Source organism: Apostichopus japonicus, chromosome 4 (assembly GCF_037975245.1).
Source record: "Apostichopus japonicus isolate 1M-3 chromosome 4, ASM3797524v1, whole genome shotgun sequence".
Lineage (NCBI taxonomy): Eukaryota > Metazoa > Echinodermata > Holothuroidea > Aspidochirotida > Stichopodidae > Apostichopus > Apostichopus japonicus.
Window position 1 is genome coordinate 13,071,928 of NC_092564.1, and position 27,903 is coordinate 13,099,830.

The following is a 27,903-nucleotide window of genomic DNA, read 5'->3' on the forward strand; positions in this document are numbered from 1 at the left end:
TAAGGGGACTGTAAGGGGACTGTAAGGGGACTGTAAGAGGACTGTAAGGGGACTGTAAGGGGACTGTAAGGGGACTGTAAGGGGACTGTAAGGGGACTGTAAGGGGACTGTAAGAGGACTGAAAGTGGACTGTAAGGGGACTGTAAGGGGACTGTAAGAGGACTGAAAGTGGACTGTAAGGGGACTGTAAGGGGACTGTAAGAGGACTGTAAGTGGACTGTAAGGGGACTGGGATGTAGAGAGTGGATCAAGTTCTTTGGCTTTCGTACCTATGCTCTAATTTAGGTGACATTCTTGAGAAGCAAAAAAGGGCACGCTTTGCATAAGCACATGTATGTATTATCTGACTTAAATAACCTGCATTTCAATTGAGTCAAATGACTACGGTATATGCCTACATTAATTCAATGCATTGCATACATGTAATACAAGAAAAGTAGGATTGTTTCTTTCCGTAGTCATTCAAACGATATTGTGTAAACGAGATCACACAGTAGTAAGTTGATGTCCTGAAGCATTAACGAAGGTTGAGGGACTAAATTGGGGGGGGGGGGGTGGTTGGAGAGGTATGGTGATTACCTAAAGCTAACGCTAGCACATCTAGTAGAACCGTTATATAACATTAAAAATATCAACGGGCGCGTGATAGCCCCGAGAGATCCTTTACGGTGGATACGAGGTAGGCAATTACGATCGATGACGTCATGTGTTACATATCGTAGGTCATTTTACTTGATTTTAGTATATACTTTCCTTAACATACATGTTTACGACATACCATTCCTCATAGATATCTATTTCTATGTCATGGCAATGCCATGGTGGTGAAACCAAAATAATAATGCTTGTACCCGTTTACGTACCCACACCGCAGGGGAAATCCCACTTGTACTCGAACTCAGTTATGCTGTTCTAATGGTACTGGAAGTCTGTACTATCTTGAGATGGATTATACATCAACTTACCTTGTTTTTTTTCGAATTCAGTTGGCCTCATTCTCAATATTTTATTCAATGTTTAACCTCTAATGTATTGATTTCATCATACCAGCACATACGTAAAATGCATGAATTTAGAAATTATTCATCTCAAGGAGAACAAGTTATGGTAGTTGTTGATGAATGACACCTATGTGACTTCACTGATTATTGTGCAACTATTTTTTTAATCCAATCTGATCAGGTTCCCCTATAGTTCGGAACCGTAAGAGGCGAACCTTGAAGTGTTGAGGTAAGGGTGAGAGTGATGGGTACATCGAGGAATAGATATAGAAAACAATGGCGTCTGAACTTGTCAATTCGATGATATTATAGTTATTGATGACCTTGTTTTAGACTTTGATCTACTTAATCTCTTACAACCAAATCGATCAATAGGATCTGCGAGTATGTGTAGCTGTTATCTGATAAGGTTTCTGAATCTCTTGTTTATTTTTATGCAATCAAAAGTGAGCTAAATGAGATTACAAGGGGGGCAACCAGTTAACGTTTAACGATTGCTACAAGAGTCCTTTACTGATGAGGTGAGCATGTACTGATCGCCTGCAACGAATCATTGGACATATCATTTTGGAACCTTTCTTGACGTATATCAATCTAAAATGAATCTCCACTTGGTTCTTATAACTTATGCTTGTGTTCTTTGGCATTCATCAGGCGTTGATCCTACCACCGTCACGGTACAACAAGGACAAATTGTCGGCGAAACGGTCGATTTTAATGAAGATGGGATATCGACACAAGTAGATATATTCAAGGTATGGCTGTATAACTCATGACACCTCTATAATCACCATGACATAATCATTTGTTCACATTAAAATCTCATGCATATATACTATAAGGCTTAAATGACAAGTTTGGGGACAACAAGAATATCATGGCATCATTTCAATTATTATCATGCCGGTTTTTACTTAAAATGTTTATGTCGAGCATAACATATGTGCTGTGGAAGGGTCTGGCGTGGTGTATATATAGGGGGGAGGAATGTGTGATTGACAGGGATAGATATGTTAATGAGCAATATGGTGTTTATATTCTACTCAGCTGCTTATTTGTTGTTGACAAACCGTCAACTTCACTTCTCACGAGGTTATTTTATACGGTTTTGACAGCACGTATAGGCCTATGTGTTTCTATTTCACATTAGAACACATTATAGTCCCTATTATCCCATACTGAATGGAACACAGACCATGTACAATCATTTTTAAAGGGTGTGAATTCTCAGTCTCTGTCAATGGCAAGCTGGAGAGTTGTTGGGTCACGTGTTAAATCATGGCGGTAACTATTAAACCTTAAGATATGATACGCCCATTAATAGGCCCCTTGACTTACACACTAATTCACAAAAGAAATGTGGTCTTTAAGTCTAGATAGAAGTTCTCACTAGCTAAACGCTACCCATCGCTGGATAGCTGACGAGTAGGCCTTTCATGGCACTATCCATTGTTTGTATCATGACCATGCAGATATTTTGCTAATTTTCATACGCTGCACCTGGGAGGCCTAGAGGGGGTCTAAAAATGAACCAATTTTTGCACCATCACATGTTCTTCCATTCATGCTCTTCAACATGCAAGCCACAAGATTACTGCATTTTGGCACTATAAGTTTCTTGATGGAGAACATCCGGGCGGATTGATGGAGACTCTAATAGGAGTATGCCACCTTCATAAGTACATTAATGGTGTTGTTATTTTAGTTACCTGCCTCCTTTCCCATCGCAAACCTTGCAATGACTTCGACGTTCGAAATTCGACAGTTTTCTCACAATCTCTATCCTGACCATTATTTCAGTGAAGCTTTCTAGAATGTTTAGTCGTTACAGATAGGTTTTAATTTATTTTCCGCACAACAGTGCTATCTCACGATGTGTGCAAAGCTACATGTCTATATAGTCCTATACCTGAAAATAATCAGAACAAAAGATCATATATAACGAATACTACATTATTATTTGTTTTTTCACATAAAACTTTCCCCCGAGAAACTGAGAGCATACTGTATTTGCAAGGGCATCTATAAGCAGGCAGTGGCGGCGGAACCGGGGGGGCTTGGGGGGGCTCAGCCCCCCCAATAAAAAAGTTGAGGGGGCAAATGCATGATAAGCCCCCCCAATATTTACCAAGGCTCCGAAACGTGCATCTGCCCATTTTCCAATGCATACTTGTCGATCTGTCCGATGCACACTATATAGGTGTAATAAGTTTAGTAATTGCTGGGGGACCCTCGGCCCGTCCCCTGGCTATAGACCACATTGTCACCCCAACCGCGTCATCACGCCCCGTGAAAAGTGGAAGCAGTGAGTGTGAGTACCAGTAAGCGTAACACAACTTTGTCTTAGGCCAATGACTTGCCTCATTTCAGCCAGTTCTCCAACATCACCTTACTTAGTGCCGGAGCGTCCATATATACAGTCAGGGGGCGGATGCCCCCCCCCCCTGAAGACTCAAATGGACTGCTGGCGCCCTTTTCAGCTTTTCACTATACTTTTTACTTATTCGCTATTATTGACTATTTTATTGCGCTCTCATATACCTATTGACATTTGTCATATTCTGTTGGTGTAATTTTCCGACAAAATGGCGACGACACCTATTTATTCTCCGTTTATCTGCAAATTAGCAAGGCCCGGAAAGGGTCATTTCCTGCAATCTAGGGAGTATGTTTACTCAAAATTTTTCTGTACGCTCCGCGCCAACCTGTGGTGGCGCTCCGCTTAGATAGTGTCGAGAGCGCCCCTACAGACCATTCTTGCCCCCCCGACCAATACCCCTAGCTCCGCCACTGTCCTTACTACACTCAAAAACGTCTTTGCGAGTACACTACGAGTATAATAGCTACTCTCTTAAAACACCATCGAATATACAAATTACAATGCTTTTACAAACTTTTACGTGCAATCTGAGAAATTGCAGACTTGAGACCCATATTTTAGGGCTAGGTATTCGCAGCATAAAACACACGGGAAGTGCCGTGTCCGGCCATCTGGGGGTTTGAAATAACCCAAAATTTTCTTGTACGCTCCGCGCCAACCGATGGTGGCGCTCCGCTTAGATAGTCTCCACACATTAGCCCCCCCAATAATTTTTCCGTTCCGCCGCGCCTGTAAGCAGGTATAGCTGTTAGAGTAGCAGCTCCCTGATATAAGCACATATAGGCCAGTGAACATAAATATCAAATTACTCGTATTGTGGATAACGTTTTCATTTCACTCTAATTTTCAGGGTATTCCATTTGCTGAACCTCCTTTGAGATTTGCCGCCCCGAAACCGAAGGAACCGTGGGTCGGTGACTGGAATGCGACCTATTTTAGACCCGCTTGTTATCAGATTCCAACGAACAGTTGGAAACCATGGGTATTCCTTGATGTTGATGAGGATTGCTTATACCTAAATGTCTATACACCAAGTCCGAAAGTAAGAATAAATATGTTTTGTAAAATCTACTGGTAGGTCAGGTAACCAATTTTTCTTAGCCCGCTATACTGTATTTCGGGAATTTAATCGGTTACGACATTCTTAACGTAAATACATGCATGGAGATGCTCTGGTTGACATTATTTTGGCATCATATATTGGTGAAGCAGTTAATATAAAGTATGGGAATTTTGTATATATGTTGTCAGAGTCTAGCAAGACAATCGCTGTGCCTACATAAGAGAGTGGCTAAACAACCGAGTTAGCAGCCAGACACGTTGGAAATTACCTATACGACCATAACACGTGGATTTCGTTTGTATTTACTTCATTTACGGGTTAACGACTTTGTCGGGACCAAAGGCTAAACATCACAGACTATATAACCAGGTACGTCCGTCTGCACCAACTCTATCTATATTGTACTGATTATACATAGTTGCAGCTCGTACACAATTATATTTAGCTCGACGCAGACAATGGAGGATAAAATTACTACGTGTTTGTTATTATAGCTATTCTTGCATCGCAGGCAAGTTTATACTTCAAAGCGAACATACCGCAACAGGTATATCTTCTTTTATATAGTATATGTCAACAACCTTCAAGCTCAAATGTGGACCTTAGTCAACCAGAATTAATTGGTTGTTGTTACTCTACCATGCAGAAGAAACAAATGAAAATCTGAATGGTTGTTTGTATATCAGAACAATGATTCGGAATCTTTTACCTTTTTAATTTTAGCAAGCGGTCGAACACAAATTAGGGCGGGGGCACTTACGGTACTTCATTATCAAGTTACCTCTGGCATTCCTTTTACTGCTTTTTCTTTCAATCCATGGCTTACAACTTGCAAGTGCGACACTTAAAGTGCCATGGCTATGAACAAAGGGCGTCAATACGTATAGTCACAGGTAGGGAGAGGGGGGGGACAGAATTTATGCATCCAAACACACATACATACACACATACACACATGCATACACACATATACATATAATATATGCATGCATGACTTAAAAACTCCCCTATAAAATCGGTTACAGAAAGATGCTACTGGTATTAAATTAAATTGCTTTCTATAACCACGCGTTGTATTCTCTATTCCATCTCATAATCAATTATTTCCCAAGCTTGAAAAAAACATCCAAAGCTACCGTACTCCAAAACACAACGCGAAAATCGTATTTACAGATAATGCCATGCAATTACTAAGCGGTGGGAATAATGACAAAGAAAGCTATCGATGGAGGCTTTGTAAAAAACAGAAAACCTCGAGAAAATTTAGAAGGATCATTGAACAATGACCAACAGGATAGGATGCAGCCACACAATTGTTCTTGTCTTTTCCAAGATGACATAAATTATTTGAATACAAATTTGAGTAATAGAAGTATGTACTTGTAAAAAAACAGTCGCTTATGCCTATGATCAGAAGACCCACATTCAGATTGATAAACCGGCACACATACCGGCAAGAGTAGCCATTGGCTCCTAATGATGGAGAAAAAACAATTTAGGCTCCAGCTTTTACAACTGGTCTGATAACCATTATTAGAGTTGCAACTCAAACTTAAATGAGGTGAAAGGTATAGACGTCAGGAAATAAAATGTTCTTCATATCGTAATCTAATATCGAACATAAACCCAACACGAACCAATACATGTTTTACTAGGATTTTGAAACGTGCGTCTTGTGGACGATTTTGCTCGAAAAAGAGTTTGAACCCAGCATATACAAATTTGCGTCCGCCATACACTCTTGTGATAAAACCTCAAGCCAAAGAATTGTTATAATATGACCTTTGATGATCCCATTGCTGTCACGTATGGTAGAGGTCTATATACACAAAAACAAACAAATTATTAAGAACAAAACAGTTGCAGTACATATTAAGCAAATGTATAAATTTGAATGTTCAGACAAATGTGATGTTTATCCTGTTCTGGTAGACTTAGCCTCATCTAAGTGTATAAAATGCACTGAATTGTTTTACTATGTACCGTATATGTAAACAAAACTACACTCCGATTCTGATTAGCTGATCGTTGTTGGCTCGGAAATAGCAGTTTCCGTCCCCTTAAACATGCTTACTGACCCTCAAGCCACATCTATTCGCATTTGAAATTAGACGGTCGTGATGACTTTCTGTAATATTTACAGATTAATACACGTAATTTAAAAACAAAAGATATTAACTTTGATGTGATCCCAAAGCTAGTAAGTAAATTTCCCAACATTTCGGCCCATACAGCTGGTGCACAGTTCTCGGTTAACCGGTTTCAATAACATGAGCGGATGAGAGCAATTCAAAGGCGTTTCTAAATATAGGGAAAGGTAGATAGGATCTCAGTCTATAGATGTACTCCCCATCATGCAGGATCAGTCCATGTACTGTGTATAGATGCGACAAGCATGTCCTGACTTTTATACCAGCCATTAATTTGTACTGGGGAGAGGGCGGTCGTAATAATTTTCTTGACTGTAATATTACAAATGGTATTCTGGTATGGGAAAAATTAACACAACTTTAAAATAAGATAAGTTGAAAGATTTTTTTCTTCATATATTTGTCTAGTTCCGAGGATATGGAAACAAAGCAAAAAACATTGAACTTTATCACTCCTTGAACAAACCAACTTGTAATGAAACCATAGCATTATATGTACAAGACTTCGAAATGACATTTGCAGAGCCACCGACACCGGAGTGGGGGCGGGGCTTTCTCCCTGACAATTTTCAAAGCAATGATTTTCAAATAGAACTTTTGTTAACATGTAAAGTTGGTGAAATTTGACAACTTTTTTCTTCGCCTCAGGCTGTCTCCCCCCCCCCCCCCACATAAGAAACCCGTATCGGGGCTCTGATTAGTACATTAAAGAAGGAGTGTAAAAGTCTACTTCTTTAACGTATGAAACAATGCAGAAAATATGACAATAATCTGATTTTATTTTTCCATGTATTACGAATCAATTTGAAACAACCCCCACGACCACGACTGCGCTGTTACTAATGTCGGGTTACCCAGTATTTCGTGACTTTGACGTTGTATCACGTTCAGAAAATAACCGTTTGCACTGTTGCCCCGTGCAGGGGCGTCAATCCGTAGTCACATGTGGCGGGGGAGGGGGAGGAATTTATACATACAGACACACATGCATCCGTATATACATATCCATACACACATACATGCATAGGCCTACGTACAAACACAAATGCATACATATATATGCACAAGGGCGTAGGAACCGGGGGGCTGGGGGGGGGGGCGCCAGCCCCCCAGTGAAAAACATGGGGGGCGGAAGTATCATTCCGCCCCCCCCCGCTCCGCAAGTCAGAAAACCCCTTTTTCATTTCCAAATGAGAAAAAAATCTCATTTGGAGCCCCAAATTGCATTTAAGGCCAGGTGAAAATGCAAAATTCTTTACAAAATGGAGTGGGAGTTGAAAAGCGCTATATTGCACCAAATTGCATCTGAGGCCACCTGGAAATGCAAACAAAAATCCAAAGGGGAGGGGGTCACCCCCTCCCCTTAGACCCCTCCCCCAGGCCGGCCATCAGTCTTCAGCCCCCCACTCAAAAGTACCTTCCTACGCCACTGTATATGCATAAAATATAGGCCAATGCATGACTTAGAGCTCCCCTATAAAATCTGTTACAGAAAGATGCTACTGGAAATTAATTAACTTCATTGCTTTCTACCCACAACGTTTTATTCTCTATTCCACTAAAGTAATCAAATTTTACACAAGCTTGAGAAAACATTCAAAGCCACTCCAAAACACAAAGCGAAAAGATTTGTTTACAGATAATGCCATAATAACTATGGTGGTGGGAATAATGACGAAAGAAAACTATCGATGGAGGCTTTGTAGTGTTTACAGAATCGTATTCGGGTTCCTGGGTATTTATAGATATATATCTCTATATCTCTATACATAGATATATATCTATATGTATATATATATCTATATCTATATCTATATATATATATATATATATAGATATATATATAGATATATATATATATATATATATATATATATATATATATATACATACATATATCACTCAGACATTATGTATGCATATTGTGTGTGTTATAGATGGAACACGTATTGCGTGCTTGTAGCATAGCCAAATGAGCCGTCTTGGACAGCGCATGCGGTACAAATCCATCATTCATGTAAGAATTTTATATAGAGAGGAATATAAGAGTTGTAACAGTTTATGACCCAGTACACGTAAATGGCTTAAGAATGTGCACAGGTGCGGGGGGGGGGGATTTGATATTGTACCTCCCTATCCCAACCCCCCTCACCCCTCAGGATTGACGCCCATGCTGTGAATAGGTTACATGTTAATGCTTTATAAATGTAACTTTTAAATTCATTTTACACTTCTTCAGCCGGATAACGCCCCGGTCATGGTGTACATACACGGAGGTTCATATACCACTGGTACTGCCATGGACGTGGACTTGTCGGGCGTACCAATGGCAGCTTTCGAAGGTGTCATCACCGTGGTCATAAATTATCGTCTCAATGTATTCGGATATCTATCGACAGGTTAGATATTGGCCTAGCTATATGGTTTCCATCGACCAACCAGGAATCTCTGACACTCAGTGTTGTATCAGCGGAATAAGGCATCAATTTAGGGGTAGATTGTGATTAGGTGGCGAGATGGAGGATGGGCGGGGGGAAGGGGGGGGGGTCGCGAAGTTACATGATGACGTTGGTACAGATGGATTGTAAATAAGGGAAGGATGTATATCGATATACCACGGTCCTTGTACCAGTGGATAAAATATGTGTTGTCTTATTTATGTTGGGGTTTTGGAGGAGGGGGGGGGGGGTGAATCATATACCCTTATGCACAACTGCCACTATCGAGTGATCATGTTCCAGCTTAAAGAAACTTTTGAGTTGAGTTGGGTTAATTTTTGCCTAATTTTTATCTTATGAGGATTTTTCATAAGAAAGTATTCCATTAGCCTGATTTTACATGGGTGTATAAGACGGCCGATTGTTGGCCCCAATATACACGTGTGATTGCAAATAGTTCTTATTCTTCTTCACTCATGATCTTAACAAAAGGGGATGACGCTGCACCTGGAAATTTTGGATTCCTTGACCAAGCTGAGGCATTGAAATGGGTGAGAGCTAACATCCAAGGTAAGTACTAGTTAGTACGGGTTTTGCGAATGTCCGGCAACGAAGAGGACTGTGTGTTTGAAAGAAAGGGGTGTGTATAGGTGGGGGGGGGGTGGAAGGAAGTTGCTAGGGGATGCTGACGATTTGTAAACTTGTATCAATAAAGCGAAGTGAAACAAATTCACTGGACCATTGAAATTAGGAAGTCATTTATTTAGCGCCATCTTTAACCATCAATTATAAGAGTCACCCATACACAACCTTCTCTTCGTAGTCTGTTGATGCCCGCTCTATCAATCTATATAGTTTCTTTATATTCATTATAAATAGCTTTTGGAGGCGATGACACCAGGATAACAATTTTCGGAGAAAGCGCTGGTTCTGGGAGTGTCGACTTTCATCGTTTTTCAAAGTATAGCAGAGATTTCTTCGACCAAAGTATTCTACAGGTATAGCTTATAGTCAAGAAGTTTTCTTATATTTTAGTATCAATAATCATTAAATAAGGAACGTGAACTGACTCAACTCCGATAAGTCGAGCATCGCCGCCCGGACCTAGTTTTCGATAATCGTCAAGACTGAATCCCATACAAACTGAACGAATGATGAGCCTATATATATGCGCAACGGTTGTTTAAAGGCTTGGTGCTCGTTTAGGTCACGTGCAAACCTATTTGGTCGTGAGCCAGCCGCCGCACACTGACACAACTGATCATGACCAGCCGACTCAACTCAACCGTCGTAACCTAGTATTCGATGGTCGTGAAACCCATCCAGGTGTCGCACCACCATCAATTGCTCCCATTGACTCACAAACTAAACTCGTCATTTTCCAAGACCGCTAAAGCATAGATATAAGTTTTCAATTGACATATCCTACCCACATATGATTAGCTGATGGCTTGGGCTATTACAGCACATTCAACTTTTGCCACCATGACGGTTTAGATTTTGAGCTAGAAGAGCTCAAAGTTTATCATAGTGCTCCCCAACCCATCTGCCAGCTGTCGCTGCGGAATCTTCTTGTTTCACCCAAGATTTCCAAAATACCTTAAATCACCTTCAATACTCTAGATTTTATAACCACCAGTAGTTGATGTCATCCTCTTCAATATCCAAGCATCAAAAAGAATGGTGATGACTCAGAAAATGCCAAAAACTCAACACAGTTGGTCACTTTAGGGCTATTTCCCGACAACGGATAACCCCTCAGGCGGAGGTGCACTACTCTAATTGTGGCGCGATACCTACACAGTCTTAAAAGTGACCCCCACCCCCTCCCCCACCCCCACATCAATACGACAGATGAGCGCACACGACTACTGCTTTCTATTAATGACCGGCGATCGTTCGGGTCACGTGCAAAATATACTTCCCCGTGATTGGTTACATATCTTAAGACTGTTCAGTTTTTGTCGTGTAACGCCGCACATGTCCGACTGCTACTATCATCGGGGAAAACTACTTGACGGTTTTTTTCTTTCTTTCATAAATTAGGAGCTTTTTTTCTGCCTCGTAATGGGGGAAAATGTTCCCTTGGTTGATTATTAAAAGGTAACCGTTTGTTGAGAAGTTAAAGACAAATGAAATTAGAAAGTGTCCTTTGATGAAAATTATTTGAATAAATGTAATTTAAAAGAAAGACATCCAAATACTGGAATTTGTGGTATCAGCCGCAATCAGATGATATAAGGTAACTACCAATTTAATGCAATCTGATGCTCGATTTAGTCTGCCGCAATAAACCGCGGTTGGAATAAATGCTTTAGCATACCAGTAAAGCAATAACAATCATGAAAATCCTCTTCCCTCTAGTGTGCCATTATATATATATCCTCACTTATACCCTATCCCTTTTTCTTCTTCTGGTTTTTGTCAGAGTGGGTCTGCAATTGCTTGGTGGAGTTTTGTAAGCGATTTAGAGGAAGAAAGAGCCCAAGCCTTTTCACTTGGAGAGAAAGTCAATTGTGAAGCGGAGGATACTGTTCAACTAATAGACTGTTTGAGGACTGTTGAAGCAGCCAGATTATATTTAGCGTATAGTTTGGTAAGTGAAAGAAGATTTATTCATTAATGCACATAGCAATTAAGGGCTGAAAGTAATCAGAAATAGCCCCAAATTTATGGATGCTTTAACTGCTGAAAGTTTTTTTTCCGGAGTACTTTGCCGGAGGTTTTACTTTATAAATTAACCTTAACTTTGAAGAGTGTTCAAGTAGATCAATGTATAATTCATTTTTTTTTTTAAATGGCGGCAATAATATTTTCAGAGGTACAATCAAAAGTGACCGTTTATTTGACGTACTAGCATATCTGGCAGCAATACCAGCAACAAACCTAGGTTACCTATAGCCAAATATTATAAATCTATGTGATAAAGATAACTGCCATGAACAACTTCCCAAAACAGATTAAGGAAAACATTATTCCATTGGGAGATATCGCGGATTGAAATGATCCTAGCTTGACACATCAAGTATAAATTCATATCAAATCATCGAGCCACATGTGCTTCAATGCCTATATGATTTAATTTACTTATTGCATTTGTTTATTCTGGAATGGAAATGGCCGGGTTTTGGAAATGATGAATCTGAAATATTTTAATTCCTAACATGACCATAACAATGACATTGGTTTCAATATCTTGAAAATATATTAAAATGAAAACAACGAGAAAGTAAAATGTTTCTGATCGTAGCGGTACTATGACGTCACAGATCTACACAATGACAGTTCCCCGACACGACCGGTATTTTAGGATTTCTGCCAAGCGCAGCAAGATTTTTTCTTATCTGTTTGGGGAGAAGGGGAGGGGGGGGGGGTTGGGTTTGTTCTTCAATAAACATCTCTGTCATATCAGTCAAAGAACCGGTTGGATCATTGAGCCCAGTCGGCCCCTCGTTATGGTTTTTTCTATGCTTGCAGAACGGCTATAATTGGTGGCCCAATCTTGATGGAGTATTTCTGGATGAATCTCCTTTTGATTTGTTGGCCCGTGGTGATGTGAAAGATGGTCCGATGATGGTTGGCTACAACAGGGACGAAGGGACACTGATAGTTCCAAGTTTCTATCCGGATTACGTCGGAAAGCAGGAACCGCCCTACATACCACGTCAAAGCTTTGATAGCGTAAGTTAAATGAAACCTGGTACTAAAGTTGTAATAGCATTGTGTCATTTCATGTGTCAAAGTTCATATAAGAATAAATATCCTCTCAGTAGGGAGTTGATATACGGATACTGCTCACATGGGCTAGTATATGCAAAGTGGAGGTTACGAAAAGAAAGCGTTCGATCGTTATAAAATTCCTTTCGAATAACGTTATGACGTTTATCATTATGCAGCGTTGTGAAATCTCTATACCGAATGTCGTCAGTATAAGTGACTAAATTCACTTCAAATGCATTTCCTTCCAAATTCCACGAATTGTAAAATTTATTTACCACATTGCTGTGTAGTGTAGTTCAATATTCACAGAGAATCACTAATTTCACTATATGGTTGCTTTCACACTGAGCGTGTTTCCTATGTAGGTACTACAGCAAAGAGTAAAGTTAACTCCCAAACTGCCAGGATATTCTCTGTGTGTTATTTTGATACATTTTTCTTACAGGATTTTCATCCATTTTGCAAAACTGTAAATTATAAATACAAGCTATAGGCCCATACCAGGTGCGTATCCAGGGGGGGGGGCGTTGGGGGCGCGCGCCCCCCGGGTAAGGAAAAGAGGAGAGAAAAAAAGAGAAGAAAAAGGGAAAAGGAGGGGGAAAAGAAAAGGAGGAGAGGAAGGAAGGGAAAAGAAAAAGAAAAAGAGAGAAAAATGAGAAAAGGAGGGAGTAGAAGATAGCCAAGACCTCGGGAAGAGAAAGAGGAACAGTCATAGTTAAAGCGCTGATCCCTATTATATACACAGGGTAGCCAGTGACAGATCAAGGATTACGGAGCGGGTGTGCGCCTCACCCTACCCCTTACACCGACAACTCCATTTTTGACGTTTCCATATTTCCTCTCTCACTAATGTATCTATATAAATACTATATATGGCCTATCATAACGCGCGTGTGTGTATGGACGCCTTAAACAATTGTACGATTGTGCAATATGGAACCAACTGTGGCTGATCTTGAACTCGACCGAGTCGTCGGGGAACATGACGCATTTCGGGAAGGGGGCGACCGCCCCCCTCCCCCCGAGCAAATTTTCTTTAAGACATCGCTAGTAATTTCAAAATAGACAATGCTTAGATACAAATTACAAGGCCTGAGAAGTGTCATTTCCAGCGATCTGGGAGGCATTTTCGGCCAAAATTTTATTGTACGCTTCGCGCCAACTCATGGTGGCGCTTCGCTTAGATAGTTTGCCTACCGGCTTCGCCCCTCCCTTGGCAATTACTCGCTACACGCCTGTTCGAGTTTGTAAAGCAAAGAGCAGATATAACATCGTATCAGTGAGCATTGAAATGCATGTTCCACCATGAACAGTCTCAAAAACTGTCTATGTGTGTAGTCAAAGGCGTAGGAGCCCAATTTGATTTGGGGGCTGTAACGAATAAAAAGGCCAACATTTTTCGCGCGCAAAGCGCGCGTTCAATACATCGATGCCAATATCATACAAGCAAGCATCGGTCATTACATTGCATGGCATCGTGTACCTTACGGTCCGTGAAAGTTACACAGTATACCGCCGGATGCTAATGTAAACAACCAAATGTCTTATGTAGATGGAGAAAAAGCATACAGATCCATTTATGTCAAAACTCTCTTTTACAGTAGTACTGTCGGTCAAGCTTACCACTTTATTTTAATTACCAAGGAGATCATTTTTAAGCTATTCATTGCTATTTATTTTTCTTTAAGTAGGTGCCCGAAGAAAATGGGAAAAATTTGGTTGCGGGGGGGGGGGGGGGGCACTCCTACGGGACCTACGCCTATGTGTGTAGTGTTCGGTTTCGATATACCTGATATCGGAAATATCTGCTATTTTTCATTTCCTTCAACCAAGTTTTATAATAGCCATTTATAAGAGGTTTTAATATTTCTACACCAATAAATTAACTGTGTCTGAATTTTCAAAAAATTTCCTGACAAACATTCTTCATCATACTTTCCTCTACTCGTGCAATTTTGACCTGTCTTTTAGGGGTTCAAGGAGGTTTTTTTCTATATTGGTTGTCCATAGATTGAATTTTGTGCAACATTATGGGTATGTTTTCAAGTGATTTTATTCACGAGAAATGTGAATTTTCAAATTCTCAACAAATAATGGGCTTAAAACCTTGAAAAGTAGGGCTTTCGGATATTGTGGGCCGTGACGTAGAATCACCTACAAAGGCAATCATCCATAGGACATGCAATGAGGTCGAACATGATGTGACTGGTGACAATCTTCAAAAGGTTATGGATGGGGGAAAAAACTTTTGGGAAATACTTGGTTCTCAGGCAAAAGTGTACATCTGGTTGCTCATTTTCAAGCCCGAGAAGTGCCATTTCCGGTGATCTGGGGGGTATCAAAACCAGAAATTTTCTTGTACGCTCCGCGCCAACCGATGGTGGCGCTCCGCTTAGATAGTAATTCGCGCCCCCCGGGTTAGAAAATCCTGGATACGCGCCTGCATACTAACAATGAATGGTTGCAATTTCTGACTTGGCCGGCCAAAGGAAGTGCCCGACGAAATTATTTCCCTGCATTAGTATACCTACATTTGATATCGCGGTTCGTTAACTAAAGAAGAAATAAAAGTCGACCTTGTAAATTGTTCTATTTCTTCCAAGATGGTCGAAATGACACTTTATTTGCGAAGAGATATCGTCAACGAGATAATCGAAGATTCGGTCAAACAAGAATACATGGACTGGAGTCAGGCAGACAACGACACGGCGGACTACTTTCTTCAATATCTGCCAATATATGGTGACATCACATTCAGTTGCCCAGCCAACGAAATCATAAGGGCGCATGCGTCAGTCATGACATCACCAGTCTATCAATATTTCCTGACCCATGTGCCGACAACGTAAGTTCCAAAATAAAGTTGTAGTGTCAGTTGAGACCTATCACTCGATCGGCGAAATTTGGGTGGGTACGGATCGATACGTATAAACTGACATGTTGTGGTTGACCCACTCCTCCCACCTCCCCACCACCGGCCAGTAACCAAGGTTACCACATTTCTTCAGAAAATCGGTGACATGTGGACAGCTCATATTGACATCAATGGTTTAGTTACCTGCCTTACCTTTTTCGGGAGGGTGGAATTTTGTGGGTCTCTCGATCAGTGTTTTGCTGATTTTATTTTTCAACGAAGATGGTCAAATGACCAAGTTTAGAACACCTCATCCAGAGACAAGTATTTTATCCAAGGTAAAACTCCGATGCCAAAAACATTTGACGGTAACTGGATGTCTCTTTATCACTAAACGTACAGACAGATGTTTCATGTGAAGTACAGGATATGAAATTATTGAATGAGTTTTGACAGAATATAAAATCCGGGGACATTTCGGGGGACACTGACAATTAATCCGGAAATCGGTGATGTCTTGTCACTTTACGGTTAACTTGACGACACCAACCGGAAAGGCGGTGACCCCTTCTTCTCCGTGGGAAACGAGTCTGAAGGGAAAGTGACGGGACTTGAAGGACGGCAAACAATGCACTAAAAGTCTGAGGAAAGAGTATATTTAATGGTGTACACTCCATAATTAAAATTACACCATGCAGGCCCACTTAAAGGTCTGCGGTATAGACTCCAACTATAGCACGATATCATGGAAAAGTTTCTTGGGATTACGTAATCGACCTGTCTTGGTGGTAGAATGACCTCTCTTTACCAATTAGTCTGCAACGCCTGCAACATATTTTTTCTTCTATGAGGGTCTTGTGTGAACGCTGTATGGTTAACTACACTGTAGACATAAACATATTTCCACACAATAGTTTACACAAAGAGCCTAATGGTGTTATGAAACTATGCAGGCTAATCTTGGAGCCTGAGGTGGTTCTACGACCGTGGCAGGTCGATTACGTAATCACAAAACTTTCCTAGCTAATGGGGGCTATAATTGGAGCCGATAAAGCAGATCTTTAATCATAGTGAATCTTTGTATGTTAATCTCTATGAATAGTGTACATTTTAACAATGTTATTAACATGTTCCAACTTGGGTAGTCAATCGATATAAACTACCTTTATATTTGAAGTGAATTTGATCTTTTGTCTGAGTTATTGCTTTTCTATACCAGGTCATACTACGAACGTGATGGTGAAGGGACTGGGTGGTTTCTGGCCGGTCACGTGGAGGACATTCCTTTTGTGTTTGGTTGGGGATTCAACGAAGATATCAAAGACCTCCACGAATGGACGGATGAAGAGAGGGACCTCTCTCGTAATATCATGAAGTTCTGGGCAAATTTTGCAAAGAGCGGGTAAAATTTTATTCCCTTGATATATATCGTATTCCATAACCTCTGAACTAAACTAGGGTCATACAGGTCACCAAAAGAATTCATATTTTAATATGTACATGAATCACAATCTGTTCGATATTACGTACGTTGTGTGCATTCGTTGTTGTCTATTTAATTTGGAGGGAGGGAGAGGTGAGAGTATTGCTCGGTCTAGTCTAACATTGACACCGGGGCATATTGTAGAGAAGTCTCATGCTGTGGTTCTGTGATGGCATTAGAACGTGCGGTAATGCGGTGCGCAAAAGGTTGTAGTTTTACCCATACGTACCTCCCCCCCCCCCTCCCCCTCCCATTAAGCCCTGACGTTCTGTTAAGGAAAGTAGATCGATTGATTACAGGAAGATTAATTTTTCTTTTATAAGGATTCATGTTTTATCGTGATTGTTTACATCCTTCCCAGCGATCCTAGCAGAGCATCTTTATCCGACCCCCTGGGTGTAGGTCAGATGGAGTGGCCTAGTTTTACCATACCGGAGCTGACCTACAAAGAATTATCCCCGGAACTACGACTAGGAAGAGGAATCAAATCAGATGAGTGCGCCTTCTGGGGAATTTACTTGAATGAATTGAGTGGTACATTAGGTCAGTGCTTTATTGAATGACTTGCGTAGAACATTGTGTAACAGTATTACTTGAAATACTTCAGTGGTGTACATTTAGGTGTTACCTGAAAGACTTGAGTAGCGTATTAGAGTCAGTGGCATGTTATATCACTATTATTACTTGAAAGACTTGAGTGACACATCAGGTAAGTGTTACTTGTATGCCTTGAGTAGCATATTAGAGTCAGTGGCATGTTATATTACTATTATTACTTGAAAGACTTGAGTGATATATCAGATGTTACTTGTATGACTTGAGTAGCGTATTAGAGTCAGTGGCATGTTATATTACTATTATTACTTGAAAGACTTGAGTGATATATCAGATGTTACTTGTATGACTTGAGTAGCGTATTAGAGTCAGTGGCATGTTATATCACTATTATTACTTGAAAGACTTGAGTGATGTCAGGTGATACTTGTATGACTTGAGTAGCATATTATAGTCAGTGGCATGTTATATCACTATTATTACTTGAAAGACTTGAGTGATATCAGGTGTTTCGTGTATGACTTGAGTAGCATATTATAGTCAGTGGCATGTTATATCACTATTATTACTTGAAAGACTTGAGTGATATCAGGTGTTTCTTGTATGACTTGAGTAGCATATTAGAGTCAGTGGCATGAGTGCTATATCAGGTAAGTGTTACTTGTATGGCATATTATAGTGCCTTGAGTGGCATAGACTTGAGTGGCATATCATAGTGAGTGGCATAATATACAACTATATCTTTTGAAAGATGGTAGTGATACATTAGGTAAGAGCATTACTTGAAACACTTGAGTGGCATATTTGGTAAGAGTGTTACCTGAAAGACCTGAGTGGCATATTATTATATGACATTACTTGAAAGAATAGAGTAGCACATTAGGTAAGTGTGTTGCTTGAATAACTTGAGGGTACATTAGGTATGAGTATATCGATAATCAATACCAAATTCAAATGGAGCTGTTGGTGGAGAATTGTGACGTCAACTGTTCAATCCAGCGTAATAATGACTTTGCTCTTTCAAAACGATTATGCTGTATCAAGGCATCATGTATATGAACACAATTGCTTTTGGTTTTGCAAATCAGTGAGTTCTTTTTCACAAGTTTCCCTTGAATTTTGTTTGTTTAAGGATCAATGAATGAAGCCGAGTTGCAATGGAGGGAGGATTACCTTTCATGGAAGGATGATCTCAAGGGCTGGAGACAGCAATTTAGCCAGTACCAGGAGAAGGATATGTGTCCATAAAAGAAGGGATGAAAGAGAATCCAAGGGGGCACAGATACAAACGAGTTGACCCTATAATGACCTTTAGATGTTAGTTTAAGTAACATTGACGTACTCCATTATCTACAGTCCTTCACATACTCCTTGTGTTGTTACAACGGCTTTGCTTATACTGAACCATTTGCACTGTGGTTGTCAGACAAGCATGTTTTTAACGTCTCATAAATACCGATATTCAACACAGACTTTAACAGAACAGTGTGGTGGGACATGTTTCTAATGCTAATAGCACTCTATACTGCCCTTCAATAGCATGCTAGAAAGCATGACCAATTCCTAACATTAATCCGATACCAACACATATATTCGTACTGCTCATACTGCCAGTCAAACAGCTTTGAACCACAACATGAAAGTAAAGTTAAGAAGAGAATTATCCTAACTAGGTGCCCAGAAAAGAATGCTGCAGTGACGATTTGATGGAACAATCCCAGTCTGTTAAGTATGAGTTTCTAATGGCATGTAGTACTTGGTTGTGGTGAGGACAGGTGTACAAAGTTCATTTTGTTTTGACCTTGCCATAATCCAGTACTGCTAGTGGTGGTTAAAAGGAAATATAATGTACATGAAATGTTACTTTTGTTTCCCCAAAGAGACCAGGAACAACAAAAATCCTTTGAAAACATAGCATAACATTAAATTTGTTGAACATAAATAGGTAGGTCTACATTGGTATCAAATCATTCAATTGTTGCATACACAAACACACATGTAGATATATTCCTTAGAGTGAAGTCTTTCCAATTTTGTATCTGTTTTATAATCTGATTGCTACTTTTATTCAGTACAGAGCACTTCAGATTTCTTATTTAGAATGATGGAATGCTAAGACATTAGGTTCTCTAGCTTGGCTAAATTTAATTTTTGTAAAGTAAATCTTTTACATTTTTCACAAGCTATTGATGTTGTGTTGTTATAAGTACTCCACATGGCATACATACCACAATAATTGTTCTCGCCAAAAAACAGAGGGATGTATAGCCAAAAAACAGAGGGATATATTTCAGAAGGGCAGAGAGCATAGAAACTGTTTTGATTGAAATCACTCATAAGAGTTGACCTTGTTGTCTAGCCTGTCACAGGCCTAGAAATTTGACCCATTGTCTGGCTGAATGCCCAGCGATTTTGCTGTTTGAAAGTAGAAAGAATTGACACTGGCATTTACCTGCTGTAGACATTAAGAATATAGACATATGATACGTTGTCAGTCAAAGAATCATTATAATTTCCGTACCTGACAAAGGCCCAGTATGACTGCTTATTATCAGCAAATATTACTGGGCTGCACTAATTAGCCTGTTAAGTAACTGATGTGTGCTGTAATTCATGTAAATGCCACTGAAAACTCAATATTAGCCCAGTAGACTTTTTAAGCCCTTGCATTTGGTAGCTAAAATTGTGAATTTCTAAGCTTGCTGTCACGGATTGACTGCGGCAGTGATACGGTAGCCATTAGTGTAAAGTAATGGGTGGGAAATATCTGGTCAATTAAAGAGAAATCTATGACAAAAATGAGAAAATAAAATGTTTCATTTTTTTCTCACAAAACTTGTAAATTTCTCACCTGACACAAGACAGTCAAAAATGAAGAGACAGAAGTTGTAGAATTTAGCCGTTTTAAGCTCTTTTATGTAATTCACTTCATATGAGTAATACAGTACCTGCATGTGCCACAATTTTCAATATCCTGTTTTGTTACTTTATTGTTATTTAGTTATTGGTCATTCACACAGGAGAGGAAGCCCCTATGGAGAACCATATTCCTGGAGTTTACTTTCCCTTGCCCCCCTTTCCTTTGGCAGCTGGCTTCTTTGCACCTTTTGCTGCACCTTTTGCTGCAGCCTTCGCGGGCTTTGCAGGCTTCTTCTTCTCTTCAGTTTTGATCTAAAAATAAATGCAAAAATGGATTTTTGGAGAATTAATGCTGCTTAGCTCTCCTAAAAGTTCATGTATGCACATAAAACGACTAATGGTGTTTTGATCCCTTCGTTCTTACAAACCCCTATTTGAATCGTCAGATATAAGTTTTGCCCCCCTCAAAGACACTTGGTAGTATTTGTACAAAGCTGGTACTTTTCACCACTCCCAACAAGTTAAGTTTACAACACAATGAATGGCAAGTGACCAAACTTACTCTAAATACCCTCCATTTTCAAGGGATTAATTAATATATGGGACACATAATAGTTGCAGTTTTAACAGTGAAAAGCTTCTAACTTGAGTAATACCACTGTGAAAGTGTCTGGGTAATGACAACCTAGAAATAAATTAGAAAGATTAATTACTGGCTAACAAACACTCACTAGGCAGGTTCTCCAGAATAACATTATTACCATGTGCTACTTTGTTTCCACAGTAATTAGCAATTTTGTGAAGAATGAGCACAAAAAAGAATTGAAACGAGTTGACGGACACAGGACGATCGGTTTTGTGTACAGAACAGGCTCTGTAGTATGGTGCCGTACACTTGGTAAAACAAAACTTGGAAAATCTTATTCATAACAACCTACCCCGCGCTTCTTGTCTAGGTAAGCCTGTCGACGTTCTGCGGCCTTGATCTGTTGCATCTTGGCTGCACGTTTTTGGACCTCAGAGTAGGGGTTCAGCTCCTTCATGGCCTTGGCATTCTTCAGAGGGTTCTTCTTGGTCGTTCTCCGTCTGGTGTTATCTCGTCTGGAATAAAAATTTAAAAAAAGAACATGACAGTCACATTCAAATGAGGAAAACATTGTAGATAAAACAAACTGGTTTTAGAGAACTGATGTACATTGGCATTGTTTGTCACCCCCCATACAGCAATCACCGCTGGGTGGAAAAATTTGACAAAGAGAAAAACCCTTAATCCTTTTTCCAGCTTCCTATAAAATAGTTTTGAACTTCTCAAAAGAATGTTCTCTAAATCTAAATTTGTACAGTAATTGACAAAAAAAGAAGAAAAAAAGTAAAATAATGGATGACAAATACTGTATTCTAGCAAAGCAAAGTAGATCACATGACTCACTTGGCAGGTCGGACCTGTCCCGAGATCTCTGCACTTGTCACCAACTTGGTCAGGTCAGGAACAGCCATCTTAGGCATTGGGAGACTGAAAATTAGAGAAAGAAACCACAGTTAGAAAGAGCCTTCTGACACATGCTAGCTTTATTGGAATCATCTTTAATATTTAAATCATAAATGATTGACATAGTTTTCCAAAAACTTCCACCGTTTGTCATTATTAGTTACGCAAGGCAATCCCCATTCTCATAGGAACAAACTGTTTGTTTTGAACAAATTTTCTCCTTGCTTTATTTTAATTCTCCTGATTGAACAGGGAAAAAATTGCATGTAGCAGAAAATAACGATCATATTTTTCTTCCTTCTCACAGTACAAAGTAAATTTTGGAAATCGGTGTACTCATCTAATAACCAAGGAACTGAACAACATTGTACTCAGACCAGTCTCGGCATATAGCAATTGAAACATGTCACGACCTTAGGACTCAAAATGAAATCTTATGCAATTCCTTTAAAATATGAACTAGAAATACACACCCGAATATCTATCACTTCTAGTTTGAACTCAGATCTTTTGCCATGTACAAAATACACAGCAACTAGTGCAGTTGCTGTGCTAAAACTACATTCGTAATCAACATTGTTGCAGTCACGCGGCATCATACTCAATTGTTAAAATTATGAAAGTATAGACAAGGTGCCTTTAAACATAATCTTTATTGCATTAAAATTGTACTAGGACTAAAGACATTACCTTTACACTTCAAACTGTTGCAAATTGAAATATGGAACATTATATTAAATTTGGATGACCAAAAAGGCCATCTGTATTGAACTAATTTTTAAGGATATTTTAGGATAGAGTAAACGGTTGTAACCCACATAGACATTATATATAACAGGGTATCTCACTGTGTGTGATTATCACGTCATGGATCAAACCCAGCTTCTAATTTATAGCTTGAACCCTCTCAAAGTGCAGCAAAATATATTGAACATGAAGAGTCCAGTTAATGAATTATGGAATGGATTTTATTATGGAAGGTTTGTCAACGAGACTGTTTTCATATTATAAAATATAAATGATATAATGATATAAATCACATGCAAATGCAACTTAGGAATTCTCATACTAAATTGACTTTCTCTTCAGGACCTCAGATTTGACTAGTCAAGCTGTTGAACTGTATTGTTTATCAAAGTTTGGTACTGGATCCTTTTGAAAATCTACCAAAGTCCATCTCAAAGCCTGTTGTAAGATTGTAAGGCATAAATCTAACTTACTTGTAGTGGAGTTTCCTCTCTGAGGCTTTCTTCCATGTTCCATAGATGGCGTCCAGCTTCCTGAAAGCGCTCTCTGTCCAGATGCAGAAACGTCCTACATGACCACCAGGTGCCAACTTGAGTAAGTTCAAGCTGTTCACATTCAACAATGTAATTCCTGCCAATCAAAAGGGAAGTCAGAAAAGCATTGATCAATGTTTGCAATGCTGTACGGTATACAATCCCCTTACATATTGTGTAAATTATCTAGATTTTTACATAAGTACATAAAACATAGTATGAAAAACTGACTGGAAAACAGCAAAGAAATTTGGGCTAGAACTAGAACAGGGTTCAAACCATTGCCCTCAAGAGTTTATAAGTTCCCAGTCAGTTTTATATTGTTCATATACTCATATGGAATGCACAACAAAGTCATAGCTTCAATACGCTGTGAACTTTAACATGGATCTAATTAAAGATCTGTTCTTATGAAACATTGAAGACGATAAACCTTTCAGAGACAGCTAAGAAGCACAGAGCCAGACAGTAAAAAAAATGTGTATAACAATAACCTGGAATATTCCTGAATGCTTTAGTGAGTCCCTGATCCCTGGCGAAGATGACACATGGACCCAGGCGGTGCACCCTTCTTCTGTTTCGCATCTTACCACGACCGGCTCGGGTTCTCCTTGACTTGTAGACCTGCAATCGATTAAAGACAGGATTATTTACTCATTCCTTACTGCATCCCACATCATAATTAAGCTTCAGAATTTTATAGTAACTGAAAAGGATATTTGAAAGCTGTACAAATATGGTAGTCTGTGTAAACCATAGTTGACTTTTGAAGGGGGAGAGATATTGAGGTATTTGTTACTCTAGTACACCAAACTTGTGACAGGATGATAAGGTGAAACATATATTTATATTCGTTGGCTAAATGCCAGTGGATTACGCAGTTTGCCGGTAGAATGAAAGGTATGTTTGCTTCCAGTAGACACTAAGAACATCAACATAAGTCGGTAATTAATTGTTAGTCAAAAGATTGGCAGGATTTCCAAACCTAACGAACCATAAACCCTATTCATTGATTACGATCAGAAAATATTATTGGGCTGCTCTCATATATGACTGAACAGTAATTGATGTGTGCTGTACTTCAGAAAAATGCAAGTGAGCTTAATTTAGTAAGTAGAATTGTTTTTTAATGGCAAGCAAAGATTCAATCAAATTTATATATAGTAATTACAAACAATTTGATCACAGATGTAATTTTAATTTGTGTAATTTAAAATGACATCATGTATCAGTGAAAAATTGTTTGATGATGATATTTTAGTGTTAATCAGTTCAGATGAGATTATATAGAATTAATGATAAGATGAAGTTGCAACCTTGTCTGTTTGGAGAGCATATTTTTTAACATAATGTACCAATTTCACTGCTTTAATAATGTTTTCCAATACCAGACGCTAAAAGTAATAAATATACATTGACTTTGGTGAAAACAACCAGCCAATGTATACATTATATAGAAATTGGTCCAAAGAAAAACCATATTAGCTATCCTGCATGATTTCTGACGTAGTAGTACAGATAATTACTATTTTTTGGCTGAGGTTTTGCAACCAACTCTTACCTTCTTGATGTCAATCATCGCTCTGATCTTCCTCAGGAAGGTAACGGCCTCCTTTGTCTTCTTGTACTCCTGGATCTTGTCAGAGACGACTAGAGGGATCTCTGGAACCCCTTGGATCAGATGGCCTAAAAAACACATCACAAAATAACAATAAAGATTACATTTATGACAATATTCATCCAATTTTTCTTGTCCATAACTTTTTCAAGTCAATAAATGAGCTATTTTCAAGATTGCCCATCACTTTCAGGCAACACTAGATGAGGTAGTTTAATTCACTACAGACACACACAGAGGAATTGCATTCCTTGATCAAATTGGTAGAAAAGGGAGTGTTAGCTCAGTGGTTAACGCCGGGTACCTTCCAATCATAAGGTTCCCGGTTCGAGTCACTCCAAGATTAATGTATGTCGTCCAGTTACAGAGTTGTTGACAATTGACAATTCATAATCATGGACGTTAAATATGAATGTAAGAGACTGACTTCGGTCAGCTTGCTGCATGCTTTGATAAGCTAATGATGGCTCCTTCGCGAGTTGCTGCTTGCAGGAGGATCACAAAAATACAAAAGGCTTAAACTTTACAAACAGCAGACAGAATATTTTAAATTTGCCCCTCTACCACATTCTCACCTTTGGACATCACCAAGGAAGGCACTGCTGTGGCGGCCAGAGCAGAAACCAGAGCGTAACGTCTCTGGTTCCTGTTGGTCTTCACGTGCCACTTACGCCAGGTCCTGGTGGGGGCGAACATACGACCACCTCGGCACATGTTACCGAATGCACCCTGCCCAGAGCGGTGGGTACCACCACCACGGACACGGGGAATACGAGCTACAGCACGGCCTGTACCCCACGATTCGGCACTGGTCTGGTGACCTGTCAAAGAAGGAGAAACAATTGCAAATACTTCATTTTTAACCCAGAAAGAAGTTTCCGCTCACCCTTGTGAATGTAACATGACAATGAAAGTAATCTGTTTCTGAAAGACATGAGAGCATGTAAACTAAAGACTGACAATTTAATAATAGTAGGTTACACACCATAGCTAGGCAGTCAGGCAGAACATATTAAATTCTGAGTCAATCATTAGATGGAGAACTTTGATTTTGATAAAAGTTGTACCACATTACATAAACATGAACATTCTTTATAGCTTTGGCATTTAATTGTACAACATCAAGGCAGTTTTAACTCCATATGGGGAAGTCAAATCAGTATTAGTTTCACATCTTCATTAGAACATGACCTTTAGCAATTTAGGGTAGGGTTTGACTTCCGCAAACCTTACATGAGCTTTCACCTACACCAAATTGTGGAGTAATTTTACTTCTCATTTGGGTAATCTACAATGCATTTATAATCTCCTCGTTCTCAAGATAAAGTGCTTTTGACATTTTGACCTCATTTTTCCATCTAACTGTCCAAGCCTCGTACATGAACATACCTGCATACTTGTTGACAGCGTATGGTTGTCGGCTATTCTGGCGCATGTTTGTGTGTACATAGTTGACAATGTCAGTACGGATCTCAGCTTTGAAGACAGCTGGAAGCTTTACATTAGCTCCACTTGGTTCATTGGTGTCTGTGTAGACCGTAACCAAAGGTCTTGCGGCTCCACTTGCCTGTCAGCAGATAAAAAAAAAGTTGGTTATTTCTTATGAGTGCTTAGTTGCATTCCAGAACGTATACAGTATGTTATTAGACATAAGAATAAAGGAATACCCATAGTAGTAGTAAAAGATATTCAGGGCAATTTTTTAATGGTCATCTGAGATGACCAATTTCTTCTTTTTCTTTAATTTTCTAAGTTACAAAACAAATACCATCCTATTATTAATCTGTTATATACTGACAACTACTGTAAGCCTTGCCAAAATGGCAAGTGTTTTGTATTTGAAGTAATTGGTAACCAAAACTGCCAAAAATTGTAATACAGGATGAAGTCATAAAGGATGGCCCTCTATTGAACTACTCATTCAATACCATGACTGTCACACTTCCTGTTGTATCAATAGAAAATCTCACTCCTGTTAAGTCTGGACCAGATTTTTACTAACATATGAATATTTTAGGTTGTCTTTAACATAGAAAACATCAACAAAATCTCACAGGCTGGGGTTAACTATGTGTAATACTATATAATCAGCAGTTATTTTTACGACGATTAAGCGACCACAAATATGGGAGAATTTATGATTGCTAACGTCATGTCTAATTCGCCAGGCTAACTTTTTGATATTGGTGACTCTTTTTCAAGGCTTACTACCTATGATTTCAACCATATTTGTTTCAACCTTTCCCAGGATGTCTACACATTTCTGTGTGAATATTGACAGAAGAGAATACATGTTTCAATGGGATATTCTCAATATTAACAAACTTTATGTGGCCACTTTATGACAGTAGGCCTATACCAATACCATAGGCTGTAGTGTAATGGCCCTATCCACTCTGCTAAAGTGCTACATTCTGTGATTTAAAAAAAAAAATTATGCATTTGTGGTAAAATACTCAGTTCCAATAATAAGTATCTTCTAGGTTCTAAACTGTACAAGGATAATTTAGTTCTTTGTAAGTGTAGTGTGCGAGAATAGGATTCTGTGAGCATCATATATCCAATTCGCTAACGAGTAGGCTTAATTACATTGTAATAGTGTAAGCGATGGCCTAGGCTAGAGTATAATGTTGTACTAGTACACAACATACACTGTAAATTGTAGTGTAGGCTTGGAGTACTACTAAGTACTAGAGATTTCATAAGGTGGACAAATTATCGGACTTTTATGGCTAATGTAGCGTACCAATGCATATCAAATATGTAACATAGCAGGAACAATATAAGAAAATTACATTCATTATGGAAAGGCAACTAGAAATTGTAATAATATATACCATTTTGGAGGTTTTTCAAAGGAAAATCCCACGTGTGACAACGTTTCAGCACTGCTGATGAAAAAGGGAAGGAAAGTGAGGGGGTAAGCACATTTTCGACAGTTCAATGGAGAAGTCCATTTGTTATAGGCTGGAATTTGTCAGTTCCAACAGTTTATGAGGAATAATCAAAGAAC

The 27,903-nt window shown here is 39.2% G+C and overlaps 2 protein-coding genes across 2 annotated transcripts; one reads left to right on the top strand and one right to left on the bottom strand.

Annotated features, from left to right (window-relative positions):
- Positions 1–1,484: 1,484 nt before the first annotated feature.
- Positions 1,485–20,614, top strand: LOC139966494 (cholinesterase-like). Its single transcript, XM_071969554.1, has 11 exons — positions 1,485–1,756; positions 4,232–4,423; positions 8,834–8,993; positions 9,525–9,602; positions 9,912–10,030; positions 11,461–11,628; positions 12,510–12,713; positions 15,356–15,597; positions 16,826–17,008; positions 17,451–17,632; positions 18,777–20,614. The coding sequence occupies exons 1-11, from the start codon at positions 1,601–1,603 to the stop codon at positions 18,890–18,892; spliced, it is 1,800 nt and encodes a 599-aa protein (XP_071825655.1). The 5' UTR covers positions 1,485–1,600; the 3' UTR covers positions 18,893–20,614.
- On the bottom strand, positions 20,531–27,885 carry LOC139966496 (large ribosomal subunit protein uL4-like). Its single transcript, XM_071969556.1, has 9 exons — positions 27,728–27,885; positions 26,280–26,457; positions 25,466–25,711; positions 24,834–24,958; positions 23,767–23,896; positions 23,213–23,369; positions 21,933–22,016; positions 21,442–21,604; positions 20,531–20,815 (listed from the first exon to the last, which is right to left on the bottom strand). The coding sequence occupies exons 1-9, from the start codon at positions 27,728–27,730 to the stop codon at positions 20,702–20,704; spliced, it is 1,200 nt and encodes a 399-aa protein (XP_071825657.1). The 5' UTR covers positions 27,731–27,885; the 3' UTR covers positions 20,531–20,701.
- Positions 27,886–27,903: the final 18 nt, after the last annotated feature.

What these genes read in the sequence shown, in the direction of transcription:
- LOC139966494 (XM_071969554.1), top strand. Translation starts at nt 1,601, where the DNA reads ATGAATCTCCACTTGGTTCTTATAACTTATGCTTGTGTTCTTTGGCAT. An exon ending in GGTGAGAGCTAACATCCAAG is followed by an intron (nt 9,603 to 9,911) that starts GTAAGTACTAGT and finishes CATTATAAATAG; the next exon opens with CTTTTGGAGGCGATGACACC. An exon ending in CTGACCCATGTGCCGACAAC is followed by an intron (nt 15,598 to 16,825) that starts GTAAGTTCCAAA and finishes TTTCTATACCAG; the next exon opens with GTCATACTACGAACGTGATG.
- LOC139966496 (XM_071969556.1), bottom strand. An exon ending in GAGAGGAAACTCCACTACAA is followed by an intron (nt 22,017 to 23,212) that starts GTAAGTTAGATT and finishes TCTAATTTTCAG; the next exon opens with TCTCCCAATGCCTAAGATGG. An exon ending in GGACAGGTCCGACCTGCCAA is followed by an intron (nt 21,605 to 21,932) that starts GTGAGTCATGTG and finishes TTTTTATTCCAG; the next exon opens with ACGAGATAACACCAGACGGA.